The 19,452-nt window shown below is 49.2% G+C and overlaps 1 protein-coding gene across 1 annotated transcript in view; it reads left to right on the forward strand.

Annotated features, from left to right (window-relative positions):
* LENG8 (leukocyte receptor cluster member 8) overlaps positions 1-19,452 on the forward strand; it is a 381,640-nt gene that overhangs the window by 17,565 nt on the left and 344,623 nt on the right. Inside the window, exon 2 of the mRNA XM_069636827.1 lies at positions 9,174-9,345. Coding sequence (XP_069492928.1) covers positions 9,174-9,345 — 172 coding nt within the window. The remainder of the gene's footprint in view (positions 1-9,173; positions 9,346-19,452) is intronic.

Genomic DNA, 19,452 nt, shown 5'->3' on the forward strand with positions numbered 1-19,452 from the left:
GCAAATCGATCTCAGTCAGTTTCTAATATGTCAATTTGCTCTTCCCCAGTATTATTTGCATATAACTTATGCTAGTATTAATAGAAGCATTCATTCATCCCCTCTTGGGTGTCCTCCGTCAACCCATCCTCCCTTTGCATTTCCCTGATTGCCTGTTTGGGGCTGTCATTCTTGCATAACCAGGCTAGCATCCTACCCGGTTTGTCACCCTCTGCCTGCTGCCTTTCTATATATTGCCTATAGTTCAAATTGCTTAATCTCTCCCAGTGGTCTCTGCATTTTTCGTGTAGGTGAAGTATGACCTCAGCCTCCCCCCGGGAATCCGCTCCCTCTTGCATTTTGGCTTCTATCTCCTTCTCTGTGTCTTGTAGTTCCTGCACTATGCCACCTTGTAACCCTTTCGATTTGGATATTGCTTCCCACCCTTGAATGTTTCCCAAAGCGTGCCTGCTGAACTTGCACTTCCTGTTATGCTCGAAGTATTCCTTTATTGCCTTCCTCAGGTCCTCCCTAAATGCTATGTCTCTCAGTGCCTTGGCTCTAAGCCTCCATGTCGGGATTCTCGACCTGGGCGGTGAGATCTGCCAGGCTACAACCAGCGGCGCGTGGTCTGAGAGGACTGTAGCCTTGTATTCTGCACTCTTCATGCCTCCCATTAATGCGCTGGCTGCAAATATATAGTCTAACTGGGTGTGTAGATTGTGCGGGGCCGAGTAGTGCGAGTACTCTGGTGTTGAGCATCCTCCACACATTTACCAATTGGAAATCATTTAAGAGGGCTCTGAGGGCCTTTGCCACTGGGGTGGGTTTGACAATTTTCTCATCTGATCTATCAGGCTTGGGATCTAACATGCAATTGAAGTCCCCCACGCCCTCCGGTATAACTGCTCCCTCCGTTTATGGGTTGACATTTGCATATTATTTCTTGTAATATATCGTGGTGTCATTATTCGGGGCATATATGTTAATGCTGACCTCTCTTGTTTCCCACTAATCCCTTCAGTAATATCTTCTAACGTCCATCTCTGCATTGTGTTGTAGTAGTTTAAACGGGACATGTGGTGCTATCCACGTGATGACGACTCTAGCATACATGGAGTATGCTGGACCAATTGTAGTCCCTTTATTTCCTCTTCACCATTTCCAGCTTATCCCTGGTTAGATAGGTTTCTTGTAACAATGCAATGTCTATTTTCTGTCTTTTCAGGTGCATCATGACCTTATTCCGCTTGATATAACTGTTTAGCCCTCTCACATTCCAGGTCACTATCTTCAGGTTCCCCATGTCAGCCATTCCCCACTCCACCCGATTCCACTCCCACTCTTCTCCTTCTGAGTACTGGCTCATGATTGCAGGCTCTACCCCTCCCAATGCCCAAATGCCCTTCACCCTCCCCAGCTGCCCCATCACACTTATATCCCCTTCCCCCCCAAACTGTTGCCCAGCTCCATCCCTTGATCTCAGGCCACCCCACATCTAGTCCTTTCCTCTGGCCTAGCGATACTCAGAACTCTATGGGGGGATGGGGGTGAACCGACCTAGCAGTATCTCAACTAAACTAACTACTGGGGTTGCTAGCGCATTCCTCCTTTTAACTCCCGATTAACCTTGTAGAGGGTTCCTTCGTTTGCCATTCACTCTGAAGCTCCCCATGTAACGCACTATAATCTAGTCTGTAGTCCATGTAACCAGAGCAATCACCCCTCCACCCCCATTACTCCAGTCATACTAGTTCTCTGCGGCATCTTCATTCACTTCTCCATCCCGTTTCCCATCTGATCCGCTGTTCTGTCTTTTTATAGTTTTTTATTTTATTGGTCTGGGAGGAGCCCCTGGGCGCGGCCGCCTAGTCTGTGCACGCTCTCCACTGTAAATCTATAGGTGAGTGCACCTCCATGTGTCTCCTGCAGCAGTATATTCTCTGCGTAGTTAGTCGGGTCGGAGCCCTCTTCTCCTTTTTGAAGCCTGACAATGCGAATATTATTTCTTTGTGCCCGCCCTTCCACTTCATCTCTATTTTCCAGGTTTGCGCACCTGTTGCAGGATAGCGACCTCCTCAGCATTTGCCGTGTAGACTTTCATGTTGGTTTTCACATTCACTTCCAGCCCACTCATGCGCTCCGCCAGCTTCTTGACATCTATGTTAACTGCATCAATTTTCACTTCGAGTGAAGTTCTCAGTTCAGCCACGGCCATATCAATTTTGCCTTCCCGTGACGTCTTTAATTCCGCTATGGCGTCTAGGATCTGCTGGTCATTTCGTGAGTGGGCCGTCTCTCCTTGTATTTCTGGTTTGTTGGGTCTCACCACTTCTCCACCTGGGGACGTTTTTGGCGTTATCCTCCATCATTGCCGATTTCCCTTTTGGTTTGATTCCCTTGTTCGCCATGTCTGCTCTTAGTGGTAACACTCTCTAATCCCTGGCGTCAGACCTCCGGGCGTCTGGACCGTGTGTTGGGAGCCGGGCGCTGCTCGTCTAGTGCCCGGTCTCCTCCACTCTGGCAATACTCCGACTGTCTTTGCTGGTCTCTATTCCCATACGCTGTTATTATCTGACATCACCAGTGGCCCGTTCTCTTCAGTCTTCCATGCGCGCTCTCTCCCAGCGTCCTTTCTCTGTACTCCTTTACAGGGCCATATCTGGTGGTCCCCTGGTTTGGAGTGCCACTCCACCACATACACCGGGTGCAGGCCGCCCTGGTCTCACTCGTGCCTCTTTTGGGGAGGCATCTTTCACCACTGGGCCGCTGTTCGCTCTCAGCGGGCAGTGTGCTGTTGGCAGCCCCGGCTGCTGGTCTCTCTGGGCACCCTTCCCGGGCCGGAACCCTACTGCGGTCCTTGTCTGACTCTATTTGAATAGGGGGTCTTCACTCTTGGTCACTTGCCCCCGGGTCAGGCACTCTGTTCCATACTTCTGGTACTCTACTCCTCAAGCTCCCTATATTGGTGCCTCGGCTGTGAGGTGGGCTCTGCCTTCTCAACCCCCAGTCCCTCCTTTGCTCTGACTTGCTTCCGATTGTCAGGTTCTGTTCATCTGTGCTGCTTCATCGAGCTTCGCTGGTGGTCTTCCTCCTTATGCGCTCTCCCTTTGGATGGATAGCGCAAGTTCACTCCTGTGTGGGGCCAGGTCCGGGGTCGTCTCGGCGCAGTGTCTCACTGCGCAGTGTTCAGCTTGTTTATAGGTTGCCACAGTCTTATTAGCGCCCGGGGGCATGGGGGGGTGATTCCTGTCGCTGGGTTGCTCCATGTGCCTTGCGGGCGGTCTACTGATGGGCTGGGCTGGTGGTATATCAGGGCGCCCTTCTTGAGCTGGCAACTTTAATCAGCCACACGTGACTCTATGTCCGTGTACTCCGGATACTTTGGTCTATATTCCAGCTGTCCAGGGTCCCCGAACTGCTCAGCCTCTTATCTCCCCCCGCACCTCCACTCTGCCCTATTGTGGCTTGCGCTGCTTACTGAAGTTCCTTGATTCTGTTTATACTCCACTCTGTCCTTCTTACCTCCTCCGTTGCGTTGTGGGGGTTACGGCCCAATTATTTAGTCCTCTCGGGTCCTTTGTTACACCGTCAGCCGGGCGCCATCTTGAATCTTGCTGTGTCTTGCGGTGAACAAAGCTTCACAAGCTTTGAATTCTGTTCTGGAATACTTCAAAGGGAGTCCTGTTGATTCGTCTCCCGCTCTGTGGTCTACCGCTTGCTTTCAGTATATACAATCCCTGACGTTCACCTCTCTCTCTCTCTCTCTCTCTCTCTCCCCTCCGGACTGCTTTCTATCATGCACCTTTGTTTGATGTAAAGTGTCCGTGTCTCCTTCTCCTGAACTGCTGTTTCGGATTGCTACAGTATCTCAGGTTGTCGTCCTCGCACCTGTGTGCATTTTGCAGCGACTGTCTTTGCATTTATCTCGCGCCACGTTCTTGCTTGCAGGGGCTCGTCTGCAGCTCTGTCTCATCAAGCATCCGTGCTAGCGCCATCTTCGCTCTACAGCCACACTGGGCATCCGGCTCTGCGTCTGTTAACTACTTCCAGCAATCTTAATTTCCAGCAATCTCAGCATTTTGTGTGCACTGCATATTCATGGGTCCATAACTTCAGTATAAATTGCCAGAGCCTCGTATTGTGGTGTATTTTAGCCCGGATCAGTGTCTGATCGCGGGAACCCTCTGGATCTATGTGTGTGCTAGCTCATGGCCTCTTAGCCACGCCCCAAGTTGCATTCGCAGGTGACCAGCCAGAGCCTGGCTCATGTTTCTGTTCGCATCCCCCTTCAAGCATGCACTGGCCCTGTTAGCAACTCTAATGGACATTTTATGGGAATTGTGACCTCAAGGTCACTTCTGCTGAAAGAACAGGCATGGCCTTATCTGTCCCCACTGTGGTTTCAATCTAAGCAGTCTATTTATTTCTATATTTTTAAGTAATGGCCCTTCTTGATGTTTGACAACCAGACCCAGAGGTCTTGGAGGTTAAGTTTCATCTTTGGAGAAATGACCGGATCATGTAATTCTGCAAGCAATGGCTTTTAAACTATCACACAATGCATTTTACATGACATTTTATAAGGCACCCAGGCCTTATCCATATGTACTGTACTTCTTTTAATTTCACAGTTTCAAAATACATGAGTATCACTTCAGGATTGTCCATATGTATAGGGCAGTTATATCAGAAAACCATGTTCAAACTCTGGAAGTCTAGTGAGCACTTCTCTGTGCATACTGTTTGGATGAGGGGGAAAAACAAAATGAAATTCTTATTTCCTGTAAATGCAAGAAGCTTGGTTTCAATTTAGATGACTGGAGCACAATCTGGTATTACATTGAAGATAATGTACGTACAGCTGTCTCTTTATGTAAAACAGCAGCTCTCCATGGATTAAAAAAAAAACTGTAGTGCCAGCCTCGTTTTTTTTTTTATTTATTTTTTTTTTTTTTCTTGCTGAAATGCATTGCGCATAGCTTCGCACTTTTAAGATTCAAGCCCACTTTCTTTCCTTAGACCAGTTTTTGGTTCAGTAGGCCTCATGTCTGACATCACCATTTATGTGCTGGCCTTATACTTCAATGGTAATTACAAATCAATCTGGCCTCTTTTATTTCTGGCATTTTAGGGGCTATATTTAACCCCACATGACACTATGCGAGACAACATCTTTGAGATCTTCAGATTCTGGCTTTTATGCACAGAGGTCGAAGCCTTTCTGGATTCCCTGCTAGCCTTGGAAGACACAGTGGGCTCAACAGCCTTTTTTAGCTTTTTTTGATGGACCGCCTTCGAAAAGACCTCCATTATTTTTTCTCTGAACTTTTTGGCCACAGAAGCGGTGTTATTGGGGGGAAAAGGTACCCAACACTTGTTGGGTGAGGAGTCGCAGGATGAGTAATGATGGGGTTGTTTCTTCAACTTCTTCTGTGACGTAAAAGAGGGGAATCTCGCCTCGATGTTGACAGTTTGGAATGTCACCAGTGCATAAAGTGGGGTAAGAAATTGAGGGGGGCCCTCGCTTGGAGGCATGGCTTTCATTGTAGGCGTGGCCTAAAAGTGCAAATATCATAGTAAGGTGCGCAAACAAATATATAATGTATGTGAACATTTATGTTTGTATGCATACTACTATGGTTTGTGTACGTTTCAAGCCATTTTTTATGAACATAGACATTTGTAACCCAGTTCTGTTTCTAAAAGATGGCTTGACACGTAAACAATTGAAGGCATCTTTTATAAAGCGTTGATGACGGACAAAACCCACAAAGCTTTATAAAAGATGCCTTAAATTGTGTATGTTTCGGGCCGTCTAGAAATATTTCTACGTTCATAAAGATGGCTTGAAAAGTACCCAATTCAAGGCATCTTTTATAAAGCGCTGCCAACATAGACTCCTCAGGCTCTGTGATCTCTACTCAGAGCACATAGATCACAGAGCCTGGCGCGTCTTTCACCCTCTGCGAACCCGCATGCTCTGTGATTTAATCTGCATATTAGATCAGAGCCTGCAGGTTCGCGAGGGTCAGTGACCTGGGGGGAGGGCAAACAAAGGGACAGTAACTTCATCTGATGACCCTGATGATGGGTCATCAGAGGAAGTTACGCTGACTGACGGAAGTGCCGCCATCCTCCGCGTCGCTGTTGCTGGATGGCACTTCTGTCAGCTTGCTCGACATGACGGGCGCATCTCCCGTCGTGGCTGCGGCCACGGCGGGATAATGCGTCCCACCAATGTTGTGTGGGCCCGGGAGCCCCGGCTCAGCCGCACTTTCTGGAGACTGCCGGGAACCGGCCCGACCCACTTAAAGCACTGAATGTCACAATCGTTTGTCGGGCTGTGCTGGAGATTTGTTTCTGGTGGAACATCTACCTTCGGAAGACTTCCTCTTCAAAGGTGTGGAAGATGGAGGAAACTGACAGACCTAGGGTGAACTTCGTACTCTATTTCAAAGCCTTGCTGGTCTTCGATTGGCTGGAGATGCACTCAGTGGCTTCATGTTCTTTGCTGAGGCACCAGAGGCACATCCTGTACAGATCAGCAATCAACATCTTTGATTCACAGTCCGCACAGCTCTTGAAGCATATCTTTGGCGTAGACCTTTTGTGAGGTTTTTTACTTGAAAAGGATACTATGTTATCGAGAGATTTACTGAGGCGGGTTGAACCGTTCTGAGAGCATCCTGTGCATGCGGGGGAAAAAACAATTTGTGGCAACTGGTGCAGTGTGTGCTATTTATACCAATATTCGACGTCCCGTCCGAATGCAGGAATGGTAACCGCAGAGCGACATCGACCCATTGCCGCACATCGCCCTCTGTTGTTGGAAAATTTCCGAGACTGAAAAGCTTGATTATGGATATGTCTTAGATGAGGAATCTGTGGGAGAACACAGTCTATTTGAATACTTGTATTCAATTCCATCATGTTGTTTATTTCGAGTCAAGAAGAGTTAAATAACAGTCGGTGGTGATGCTCATTCTCCTTAAGTTTCATGAAATGGGCTTGTCGGGCAGTCTAGGCCTGGAGCCATTCATTATACCTTTAAGTGGGGGCATGGCCTGCCATCTTTTTTTCCTTAGTAACGTGTGATTCCAATGTTTCTTTTTGCCATTAATAAATCTGGGTAGCCCTGCCATAGATTCCATTTGTTTCCCTTGGTACTAATTTTCTGTGCGTGTAGTACTTGGTAGAAACGCCCTAGCTTTCTGGTTTTATTCAAAGTGCCTCAGATCAGTGGTATATATTGTTTCCATTTGGTTTTGAAGGCATTAGTCCGGATTCTGTTTGACCATTAACTTTTTCATAGAAGGCTTTTCAATCCTTTGAGGCTTTTTTCCGTCCTATTAATCAAACGACTCTTCACATCTGAAATCTCAAGTATTTTCTCTATCCTGTTTACTTATTTTCATCCTCAAACTCCTTCATCTCATTCTGCACATCTTTCACTGCTTTCCTTATTTTGGCAAGTATAATAGCTAACAAGCGTCTGATGCCTTAAAGGTAACCCTGATATTGTATGGTGTATGTTTCTGTTGATTCAGACTAGCGTTCTTTGATATGTGCAGTTACTCTTTCACGTCAGCCTTGTATCTCAGTACATATTGTGGCGTTGAGAACCCGTTCCAGGCCCGGCGGCCCGAGTTGAAAGCCTGAGCAACGCGAGGGCGTTTAAAGAGGGACCTGGGGCATGAACACCCGTTCCAGTGCCTGGGATGGGCGCTTAATGCCATTTGCACCCCGGGTTACCCCAACAATTTCATTCATTGGGACGCGTGGGGCATCCGAATGAATGAATGAATGAATGCATGCATGCATGCATGCATGAATGCAATCCTTTTCCAAGATGACCGCAATGGAAAGGGACGACGGGGCTCTTCGGAGCCACTCTTAGCTTTCTATGGTGGCCATAGAAGCTGGGAAGCAGTCGTCTTGCGTCGCCGTAACAAACAGTTCAGTGGGGGTGGAAAAAAGGCAAAAAAAAGAGGGAACAGAGCGTGTCCCGAAGGTGGTGGCGGGAGAAGTCGGGCGACATGGAACCACAGGCTTTCACTGTCGGTTCAGGTCTGCGTTACTAGCCACCTGATCGGCTGGCTCCGCCCGCCAGGGTGCTAATGTGGCATAGTCTAATTCTTTGTATTCTTCCATTTGATCTCCCCAACAGTTAAGCTAACTGAACTATGTCTGAAATTGCTGTTTGTGTTGTACGTATAATTAATCTGTGGAAGAAGTGTAGCACTTGAAAATATACAATCTATTCTCGTAAATCTATGGTGTGTATGTGAGATTCTTTCCAGTGGTTGATGGCATTCTCCACACAACCCTAAACCAGCTTATATAAAAGAGAAATGTGGGCAATCCTGTATTTATTTGCCTGTCATTTTGCTGTATTTTACCCTGCAGCCATGAGGACATGGAACATGTGAAGATGAAGTGATAAAAACAGGTTTTTTTATTGACCTGTGGAGCAGGCATGGGGCAGTGCGTTTGGAGAATTATCACGCACTCCTACATAAGAACGTGGGGATTTTTTAAAATCTTTTAAAGTTACCCTTCACTGCACATCAATATTTACCTGCCCGCAATGAGGATATATTGAATACATTTGTGTGTATGTGGCCATTGCTTTAAGAATTAAGTGTTTTTCCTATATTCCTTTTCAGGGATAAATATTTCAAATTGCTAGCTACTAGCCAATCCTAAAGCTACTCTTCCACCACGTACCCAGCGCATACCATTTCTTACTTGCCAAGAGTCCACAATCACTAGCCAATGCCAAGTGGAGGGTGCACATTTTGAGGCCTCTCATTCTCCAGATTCCATTCCAGAGCGCTTATAATTGATTGCGTGACAAGTTACCAAAAGTTTAGCCATGGGAGACCTGTGAAACCAACGTCCTGCTTACAGGGTGCACAATTTGCCATTGGCTAGTGGTGTTTAAATTGGAAGCTGGAACAGCTGCTTGGGCTAGGCAAATCTGGACAGTGGAAGTGTATGTAGTAGGTGTCATTTTGTCATTGTTACTTACTAATATTCTTAGATTTCTTTTTTGATGCAGCAAAGGGGTGGATGCACATGGTTGCAGAAAATAGACCTTTTCTAGCCTATTGCATGGTTATTAAATGTCCACGTGCCAATGGTGGAAAGACTATGATAACACATTTCCCTTTTCTTCCACCCAAATACAGGCTGCAGCACTATAATCTTGGAAACGGTGGCCAGTTGGAAAATGGAATGGAAGCTCAGATGCAGGAGAATCCTGAATGGGAAAAAGCCCGTCAGGCTTTGGCGAGCATTAGCAAGGCAAGCAGTACTGCTGGGGCCAATAATGAATCCAGTGAAGGCCAGGAGAATGTGCAGGTAAAGTGTCCTGTTTACGCATTAGCATGAAAATCATTATTTATCAAGTCAGTTGATTTTTAACTGAGCGAGCACGGTTAGGACTTTGAGCGTCTTTGTTTCAACATTTGCGTTACCTTAAAGCACTACTCTAAGATTATTTTGCATTGAAGCTGTAATGGTGATGTGAATCCCTGTTTTTCCAAGTTGCAGGACATTGTGTATTTCTATATTGTTGATGCAATTGGATCATGACATTATGTGATGGTGAATGGTTAGGATTGTTTGCACTCGCCATGGTGCATGGGTGTTTACAAGTGACCATAGCTTTCATGCCCCAGCTCGGGTGGGGGTCGTCATGGGCTTTAATGGCAAGCATAGCGCTGACAGGCCACACTTGCACCCTATATGTAACCCTTCTTCCTTCCCCAAACCAGTCAACTCCAAGCACACCACATCTTGTCTCCCCCCCCCCCCCCCCCGACCCACCAGCCCGAAGCCCCCCCCCCCCTCCTCCTCAGCCCCCATGAAAGAAACGAGCCAGGACCAGTTGTCGAGGTAGAAAATTAATTTGCTGCATTGAGCTTTATTGAGCCAGAAATAATTTTACAGGTAATCCGTTTCTCATCCACACCTCGGGCATTCTGCGCTGGGCGTGGCTTCCTCCTCGACGCCCCCCCTGGACCTGAGGACCCGGTTGGGTCACCCCGTTCCCTACTGGGCCCCCCCACTCTACCCACAGCCGCTTTTTTTTTCCCTTTATTTCTGAGGTATTTCTTTCCCATTTTGGTTCCCCCTTTGTTCTAATCCATGACTTCCCGAGAATTAATTTGTGAACGAAGTTCCCCCAGGTTGTCGTCCCTATGATACCCTTCTTGTGCCTGCCCCGGGTGCTCCCCTGGCTTAGACTACTCCCCCCGCCCCACACCCCCTTAGTTGCCCTGCCGTCACTGCCCTCCCTTTTCTTCTTGCTCTTGGTCCTCTCCCCAGCGTCCTTAAACACCACCTCCTCCCTCCCCCACAGCTCGGCTGAACAGCTGGCAGATGCCCACTAACCTCACCACTCCTCCCCCTGACATTGCAGCATAAAGGAAAGGACATGCTCTTAATCTTCCACACACCCCTCCTGCGTATTGGAGTTCGGACTTCTAAGCCCCCTACCCTCACCTTTTTCACTGGGCTCTCCCCGGTGTCTTTTACCCATGTGTGCCCGTCTTTTAAACTGTTTGCTGTGCAGTACCCTTGTGGTCCCTGTAAGTGCTTTCTATAGGAATCGACCTGTGACTCCGCCATGAGACTCTGCTGGTTACCCCTGTCAGTGAGTCCCTCAACTCCCTCCCTTCCTCCCCCGTCCCCCTTCCCCCTCCCTGGTCGTGGCTGTATTTAATTAAGCTAGGAACTTTTATTAAAACGCATTTATTGATAGTCGCACAACATGCATTCATATTGACCTTTGGTTTTATTTAGACAAATTAACGTGAAACGTTGCCAGGAATTAACAAATGAAATGGTTGACGGAAAAGCAGACAAGGAATCGAACTAGGCACTCGCCACTAGCGCATGCTCAGTCAGAATTTTCGTGGGCAACAAAGAAATTGCACCCAGGTGTCTGCTTATGGGGTGGGTAAGAAGAGAATGGCATCCATGGGATGGGCAACTTTAGTGCCAGAGGAACACAGCGGAAGGACGATTCTCAATTGGGAGTAGCGAGCCAACCAATATTGGGGTGTCATCAGTTGGGGCACGGGGATAGGCATTGGCAAGGAACTTGCCAGGCACTGCGGTACTGGCAATAACTTGCCACGGACGGTTGAAGGGGCAACACTGGGTAACAGAGTAACCAGGGGGAGTCGACTTCAGTGAAGGGTGTGCAGAATAGGGGAAAATGGGGAGGAAAGGCAATCTGATTAAGACCATGCGAGTTCGCCAGTAGCGGGTACAACTCCAATTTTCAGAGGGCAGTTTTGGGAAAGCACTTGCAGGCAATTCTGGTACTGGTTAATGAGTGGGACGTTTAGCGGTCCAGGAATGTCATAGGCAGCGAGTTTCTAAGGGAAGTTAGATGGAAGGTAGGCCCTTGCTGGGGCGTGAAAGCTATTTGCACCCTGGGATTTAAATGGGTGCAGATTTTTTTTTTTCTTTTTCCTTCTTCCATCCGACGGGAGATCAGCTCAGTGCTAGCCCATCTCTTGAAAATGTTTCAAAATAACTGCCATCAGAAAAGGGACGCAGTCCCTTTTCTATTTCAATGGTGGGGGCCAGATGGGAGGAGCTCGGGGACTGCAAGGCTTTGTTCCTGCATGTAAGTGGGGTGGGGGAAGAGGAATCGGGTGATTTTCTTTTGGGGGGGCAACAGGGAGAGACTCCCTGTTGCCTCTTCACATTAGAAAAAGGAAAACGAAGCGCCACCCGGGGAAGGGCCTTGAAGCTGGAACAGCGGGCGGGGATTGTGTATTCTCATCTGCTGTTCCAGCCACCTGGTTGGTTGGCTCACCCTCCTCGCGTGCAAATCTATTCTTTCTGCTTCCTAAAAGTCAGACCGCACACATCACTTTGTTAGCCAGTCTCTGTGATCACACTGGGTGGATGGATTTCAAGTTGTAAAACATTTGTGAAGAACACTAAATTGCACACGTCTTTAGTGTTGCTTATTGTTGAGATGGATTTCCAAAATCCAACCTGGTGGGAGGATTTTGGGAGGCCATCCAATTATGGAGAGCAGGAAGCACTGAGGTTGGCCAAACCCAATCAAGGTACGGTAGCAGAGTGGACAAGACTTCTTTTCAGGAAGGGTGTGAGAGTGGTCTAGGGCTACAATTGCCAGGACGGCAACCTTCTCCATTTTGCCACTCTAAACTCTCACTCAGCTGTCCAACACTCCTCTGATATCTGCTGCCTTCTGGAGGATGAGAACTGATCTATGAAAGTCTCATCAAACCAGGTTCACCCCTGTTCCTCCAAAACCATCAAGGACCACATTGACCACCCTGGATCCTGCTCTGGCTGATTTCTGCAACCACTCCTTCGCCATTGAAGTCCCCCCCCCCCCCCGCCACCTGCTACACCATGAACCACTCCCTTGTGCCATCTCTTAGGAAACCCTCTGCCTACCCTTCCTGCCCAGCTAACTATCGTCCAATCTCCATCCCTCCTTTCCTAGGCAAACTCCTGGAAAACCTGCCCATCTTCCAGCTTAATCTTCACACTGAATCTGTTGGTTGTCTCCATGACCATCCGTCTGGATTCAGAGCTACTAGAAGCATGGAAACTGCTCTCCTGAACATCTGTGAACCTTGATTCCAACACCCACAGCTCTCCAACCTTGATTCCAACACCCACAGTGTTCATCTTATTTGATCTCTATTCTGCCTTTGACACAGTCAACCATGCCATCCTGCTCAACGGTCTCCAAGATAACTTGGGTATCACTGATCAGGCCCTGGCTTGGCTGACTTCTTTCCTCTCCGACCCTGCCAGGTCCGTCTTGGGTCCTTCCTCGATCTCTACCTGTGGTGTTCCCCAGGGGTCTAACCTCTCTCCCTAGCTGTTCAATCAATACCTGGTACTACTTGCCCACTGCATTGCCGCTCTCTGCCCCAACTTTCAGTGCTATGCGGATGACACTCAAATGATTTTCAGGCTCTCTTCCGCCAACGCCTCCTTCTGTCATCTGACTGTCTGCAATCCAGGAGTGGTGTGCCGTCAATTATCTCTGCCTTGATGCCAGTAAGACCGAGATTCTCATTGGTGCACCTGCTCCCTCCTTTCCTATCACTCTGGCCGGCCTCTCTTGGACCTCTTCCTACTCCCACCTGTGAAGCTGAAAACCTCAGTCATCTTCGACTCCACACTCTCCTTGTCACCTTGCATCTGACGTCTCTAAGAAGTCACACAACCAGCTGCACATCCTCAGAGGTATTCTTCCTTTCCTCTCCTTCCCCCAGAAGCTCAGTGTCTCCAGAGCTCTGGTTCTGTCTAGGCTGGACTACTGCAACAGCCTCTTTCTAAATCTGCCTGACTTTACTCTCCTCCCTCTGCAACTCATCCAAAACAGGACTGCCAGACTTGTCCTTGGCCTCAAGCCCACAGATCCTATCTCTCCAGGAATGAAATCTCTGCACTGGCTACCAATGGCGGTGAGGACTAAGTTTAAAACCCTCTGCAATTTCCACAAGGCCATTTGGGGCCTCAATACCTTCAACTCTCTTCCGAAATCTTTCTTCTCGAGCTCTTCGTTCATCCGCCTCCAACTCCTTCAGGGTCAGTCGCTTCTCCAAGCAACGAATTGGTGGTAGATGTCTTTTCTTCTGCTGGGGCCTTCCTCTGGAACAGCCTCTCTGAAACTTAACCATCTCCGGTTCCGGAAGCACCTCAAGACCTTCCTCTTTGCTTCTGCTTTCCTCCCCTCCCCTCCCCTGCTGATCTCTGGCTGATACTGCACTGGTTACCTGGCTACCCTCGGATCTCAGGCCCAGGTCCCCTCCCCACCAGTTGCACACCTGCACTGCTCCCTGGCAACCCTTGCACTTGGAATGTTTCTTTATCCCTACAGACCCTGGCCTGCACTTGACCCCTGATGTCTGCACCCCTTGCACTTGACACCAGCTGGCCGCACTTTATATTTATTGTCTTTACTGTTTATCCTATGCACTGCACTACCGCACCCCTCCTCCTCCCCGGCACTTGCGTGTGTTCTCAATGTCACCTGGCCTAGTAAGATCGCGGTCTGTCTTCCCTCTGCCCCCCCACCCCCATTTGCCTCGTCGCGCCTTGAAACACTTGTGTGTAGGCACGTTATAAATGCCATATATTCTATATCCTACATATAATCCGAACGCCAGCAATTGCAGTTACGTATAAAAATATAATTATTTATCAGGTCTTTAGGTTACACACTAAGCAGATAAAATTTAGAATAGTATTTGATTCACTGACAATTGAAACACAGGTAGGTAGTCTGATGCAACCCCTAACACTTACAAAGACCAACCCTAAGATATTTTGGGGCCTTGCGCCCAAAAGTCACATGTTCCAAGTAGACACTCTTCAGGCAGTTTTCTGGAGTTGTATTAAACGAGACACTTGCAGATTTTTACTTCTCGGTTACTTGAGAAATGTATTTGAAGTGATACTGTTTGTTTCATAACTTCTCCAGCATTGGATCTTTCATGGATTCACATGCGTAGAATATTCCCCATCGTCAGGCCGGGAATCCTCGGTGAGTTATAGCCATTTTCCATAGGAAAAATTCCGACACTTTTGTGTCCTATCTACGTCGTTTTGGGCCGCGCACGCCGGCGCCACTAGGACGTAGGCGTATATATAGCTCCGCCCCCGCGGCTCCCTCAGATTTCATCCGTCTTCCAAAGTGGTGGGATTACCTCGCTTATCTGCTATTTTGTTAGGTTGTTCTTTCTACTTCTGCGACTTTGTTCTTCTTAAGAGAATGTCTGGAAAGGCGTTGTTTCGTCCGTGTGCTACGTGCAGCCTTAAGAAGTTGTACGAAGGGGATGGTCATATGGACTGCATTTACTGCCTTCATCCTCACCACACGGCGGACACTTGTGAAATCTGTCAGGGTTTCTCCCAAAAAACCCTCAAAGATCGAAAAAGACGCCTGGTTGATTGGCTCAACGACGGAGCGGGTGCGTACCTGGCATCGGAGGTGGGCTCCACGGCCTCAAAAAGTAAGTCGGAACCCCCGACGAAGAAGGCACGTGCTGCCGAAAAACGAACCTCGGAGACGGCCGAAAATCGACCCTCGGAAAAACATTTAGAGAAACATTTGAAGGCCTCCTCCTCTTCACACAAGGCGTTGTCTTCTTCCTCCTCATCTAAAAAGGAGAGTAAAGAACCATCTAAATCCTCCTCGGGAGACCGTCCTAAGTCTACCTTGAGTCGAGAGGCTGCGGCCAGCAAGTCGGCCCCAAAAGCGGCGGGAGCACCTCAAGGCTTCGCCGACGACCCGCTCGTTGACGCCTGCGTCATCGGCGGCTCCTCCCACATGTCAAACTGCGGCGGTAGGAAACATATCGACGATGGTGGTCCCGTCGATGGGATGGCAACTGGAGGTTTTCGATCCCCGTCCCGCCGGAGGCCCTGGTTCAACCGGAGGTGACTTTCTCCATCTCGTCGGCCGACGACGAACGCAACCTGGTCGCGCGCCCAATCGATCTGGGTCTGCAGCCGACCAGCGCGATGTCGCTCTTGGGGGTGGGTTCCATCCCTACTACCTCGTCCTGTCCTTGGAGGTGCTAAATACGCTACAAAAACTTTTACAGCGTTTGGACACACACATACCCCAGCCTGGGGCCCCGACACAGACATTCTACGCCATTCGTCGACGAGCCGGGCCCGGCTCCTCGCTCGTCGACCAGGATTACGGCCGCTTCCCACGCGCCGGAAGATTGCCCTACCCTGCAATAAGAAGGAGAACTACAGGACTCTGACCATGAGGAATCAGGTTCAGACATCTCCCTATCCCCCTCAAGGGACCCAACTTGGGACTCTGAAGCGGAGATGGAAGCTCCGAGAAGCCCGGCACAGCCATCGCCACCTGATGACGTGGGTGCATTCCATGCCATGATGAGTAAGGCGTGTTCGGAGTTTAACCTAGTCCCGGAAGAGGAGAAAAGATTTTTTTTTTTTTAATCATGTGGGCAATAGAAGGAAATCCTTATTCGCCATCCCGATTTTGGATCATGTCTGGCAAGAGGCCCTGAAGACCATGCGGCACCCGTTCTCTGAACCGGCAGTGAAAGGTCGTTTGGAGAAGAAGTTCAAGGCTCCGGAATCAACTCCCAAGTGCCTGATGTCTCAACCTTCGCCGGAGTCGGTGGTATCGGCGGCGGCGAGAAAGGCCAGGTCTCGGCATAAATGCAACATTCAGACCGGAGGTACAATATAAGGTCTTGGATATGCCGTGTGAAGGGGAACAACTGTTCAGCGAAAAAGTTGATGAACCCCTCAAGACAACGAGGCCAGGAGATGGGACACTTTCGGCAAGAAGGTGCTGTCCGTCGGCGCGACTACAGTTAAAGCAGCCAACTCCTTAGCAATTATGTCTAGGTATGACAGGGAAATGTGGCACCGACTGGCTCCTATCTTGGAGCATTTGCTCGAGGAACATAGAAAGTCTGCAATGTTGCTAGTGCGGGAAGGAGAGGAGGCCTCCAACCATGCCATAAACATTGCCGTCGACCTAGCCGAGTCCGGTTTTAAGCAAATCGGTAATGGCGTATTTCTACGTAGACAAGCCTGGCTCAAGTGCAGATACTGACACGGCACGGTCACTCGGAGCCCTCCAAAGTGGTAGGAATTTTCGTTCCTTTCATCCCTTCAGAGGGGCCTCTGGTAACTCCCGGTTTGGGTCATCTAGAGACCGAGGTTTCACCAGACCCTCCTACTCGTCCCAGGGATGCAGGCGTGCGGCCCAATCTTCTCACAGAGTCAGAGATTACCAAACCTCCAGACGGCGGGGGACCTACCCTTCGTCGACAAAAGATAAACAAACCAAGAGCCAACAATGACATGCTTCAGGGCGTCCTGGGGAGCCGAGTGTCTCGTCGCATCGACGAGTGGGAGCGCATAACGACAGACCAATGGGTTTTGGTCACGATTCATCTGGGACATTCTCTACAGTTCAAAGGTAAGCCACCACACATTCCACCAGTGTTCTCGGCCCGGCCCCACCTTCAAATACTACTACAGGAGGTGGCGCTTATGCTGCAGAAAGGGGCTATAGAACTGGTCCCGGTGGCAGAAGGAGGACAGGGAGTTTACTCCCGGTACTTTGTCGTCAACAAACCAAATGGAAAATGGCGTCCCATTCTGGATCTACGAGCGCTCAACAAACTGCTCAAGAATTTAAAATTCAAAATGCTGACGCTTCAGGAGGTGATCCGATCGATACAACCCAGAGATTATTTGTCGTCGCTAGACCTTCAGGACGCATACTTACATATCCCGATGCGTCGACGGCACAAAAGATTTCTGCGGTTTGTCGTCGGACGAACCCACTATCAATTCAAGGTCCTCCCGTTCGGCCTAAAATCATCCCCCAGGACGTTCACCAAATGTCTGGCTCCAATAGCAGCCTGTTTAAGAAAGGAAGGTCACCATGTGTACCCTTATTTGGACGATTGGCTAGTGAGGGGGCTGTCTCCAGAGAGGGCACAAGAAAGCCTGGATGCCACCCTGTCCCTCCTGCAACGTTTGGGCTTAACAGTGAACTTCAACAAGTGCTTGTTAAATCCTTTAAGGACCTTGGTCTTTTTGGGGGCGGAGTTCCACACAGTCGGGACTGGTGAAGCCATCCCTCGAAAGGATTCACAGACTGCAACAAAAGGCATCGGAATGGGAGGTCGACACCAGAGTGTCAGTACGAAGGTACATGTCCCTGCTGGGTACCATGTCGTCCTGCATACCCTTGATAGACAACTGTCGCCTCTTCATGAGGCCTCTTCAGGAATTCTTGGCGGATCGATGGGCACAGAGTCGAGGACGCTGGTCGGACAAGTTGACCATCAACGGCCAGCTTGTGCAGGCGCTTCAATGGTGGAGAAGCTCCATACACCTAACAAAGGGAATGCCCTTATTGGAGCCTGCATTCCAGAAGACAGTGGTCACGGATGCTTCTCTAACTGGGTGGGGAGCGCTTCTGGACTCCTTACAGGTTCAGGGTCGTTGGTCATCGGAAGAGCAGTCCCTCCACATCAACCTGCTAGAGTTGAGGGCGGTGCGTTGGGCCCTAAAATCCTTTCTGCCACAGATAAAGGGCTCAGTGGTGAGAATCGTGACAGACAACACGACAACCATGTTTTATCTACAGAAGCAGGGAGGAACTTGCTCCAGGAGCCTGTCGACGGAGACCCAGGAGATCTGGCATTGGGCCCTACAACACGACATACATCTGTTGGCGTTCCACTTACCAGGAGTGAAAAATGTGCAAGCAGATGCTCTCAGCAGAGAGATAAATTGTCTACACGAATGGGAACCGAACAATCGGCAACTGCACCGTGTCTTCGCGGAATGGGGGCATCCGGCCCTCGATCTCTTTGCGACGAGAGACAACAAGAAATGCTCCCAATACGCGAGCAGGTGGCCACAACAAGACTCACTGGGGGACGTGTTCTTCCCGTGGACGTGCAAGTTTCTGTATGCCTTCTCTCCCCCCCTCCACCCCCCCATTCCCTCTCATCCATCGGACTCTGCAATGGATCCACAGATATCCTTGTCGGGTGATCCTGGTGGCCCCGTATTGGGCCAGACAAGTGTGGTTCTCCGATCTACTTCACCTCTCAGCGGCAGAACCAATGAGGTTCCAGAAGATCCCCAACCTTCTGTCTCAGGAGAAAGGGACCGTTTGGCATCACGACCCGGACAACCTCAGTCTGACGGCCTGGCTCCTGAAATCGCAGAGTTTGGCGTGTCAGCGATTCCAGCGGACTGCCGTCGTATTTTGCAGGCCGCAAGGGCACCTTCCACGAACACTTCATACACATACAAATGGAAAAGGTTCTGCATATGGTGCGCAGGTCAACCAGGTCTGGTCACGCGGGCGATCACACCGGAACAACTCCTACCATACTTGGGGCTCCTGGCAAATAACGGGTTATCTGTCTCATCCATAAAGGTGCATCTAGCTGCCATCTCGAGATTTGCTCGGAAGAGACATTCCACTCCACTGTTCAGTGATCGCCTAGTTAAACACTTCCTTAAAGGGTTGTTTCGAACTTTCCCTCCAAAGAAGTTGTTTCCTCCGATCTGGAGTCTGAACCTGGTCCTGGCAGCCCTGATGAAACCCCCTTTTGAACCAATGTCATCGTCATCATTAAAATTTTTGTCTTGGAAATTGGCTTTCCTGGTGGCCATTCCTTCTGCTCGTCGCCTGTCGGAAATACAAGCTATAGTGATCGACCCTCCGTATTTGAGGTTTTTCAGTAATAGTCGTGCTGGCCACTAACCCGCATTTCATACCTAAAGTACCTTCCATGTTCCATAAACACGCTGCTATAGTGTTGCCTACATTCTTTCCAACACCGTCTTCAGTGGCAGAGAAGACCCTCCATACTTTGGACGCACTCAAAGCTTCAGAGACACAAGACAACTCTTCTTAGCTTATGGTCC

The sequence above is a fragment of the Ambystoma mexicanum genome, chromosome 1q (genome assembly GCF_040938575.1).
Source record: "Ambystoma mexicanum isolate Mex_15411 chromosome 1q, UKY_AmexF1_1, whole genome shotgun sequence".
NCBI lineage: Eukaryota > Metazoa > Chordata > Amphibia > Caudata > Ambystomatidae > Ambystoma > Ambystoma mexicanum.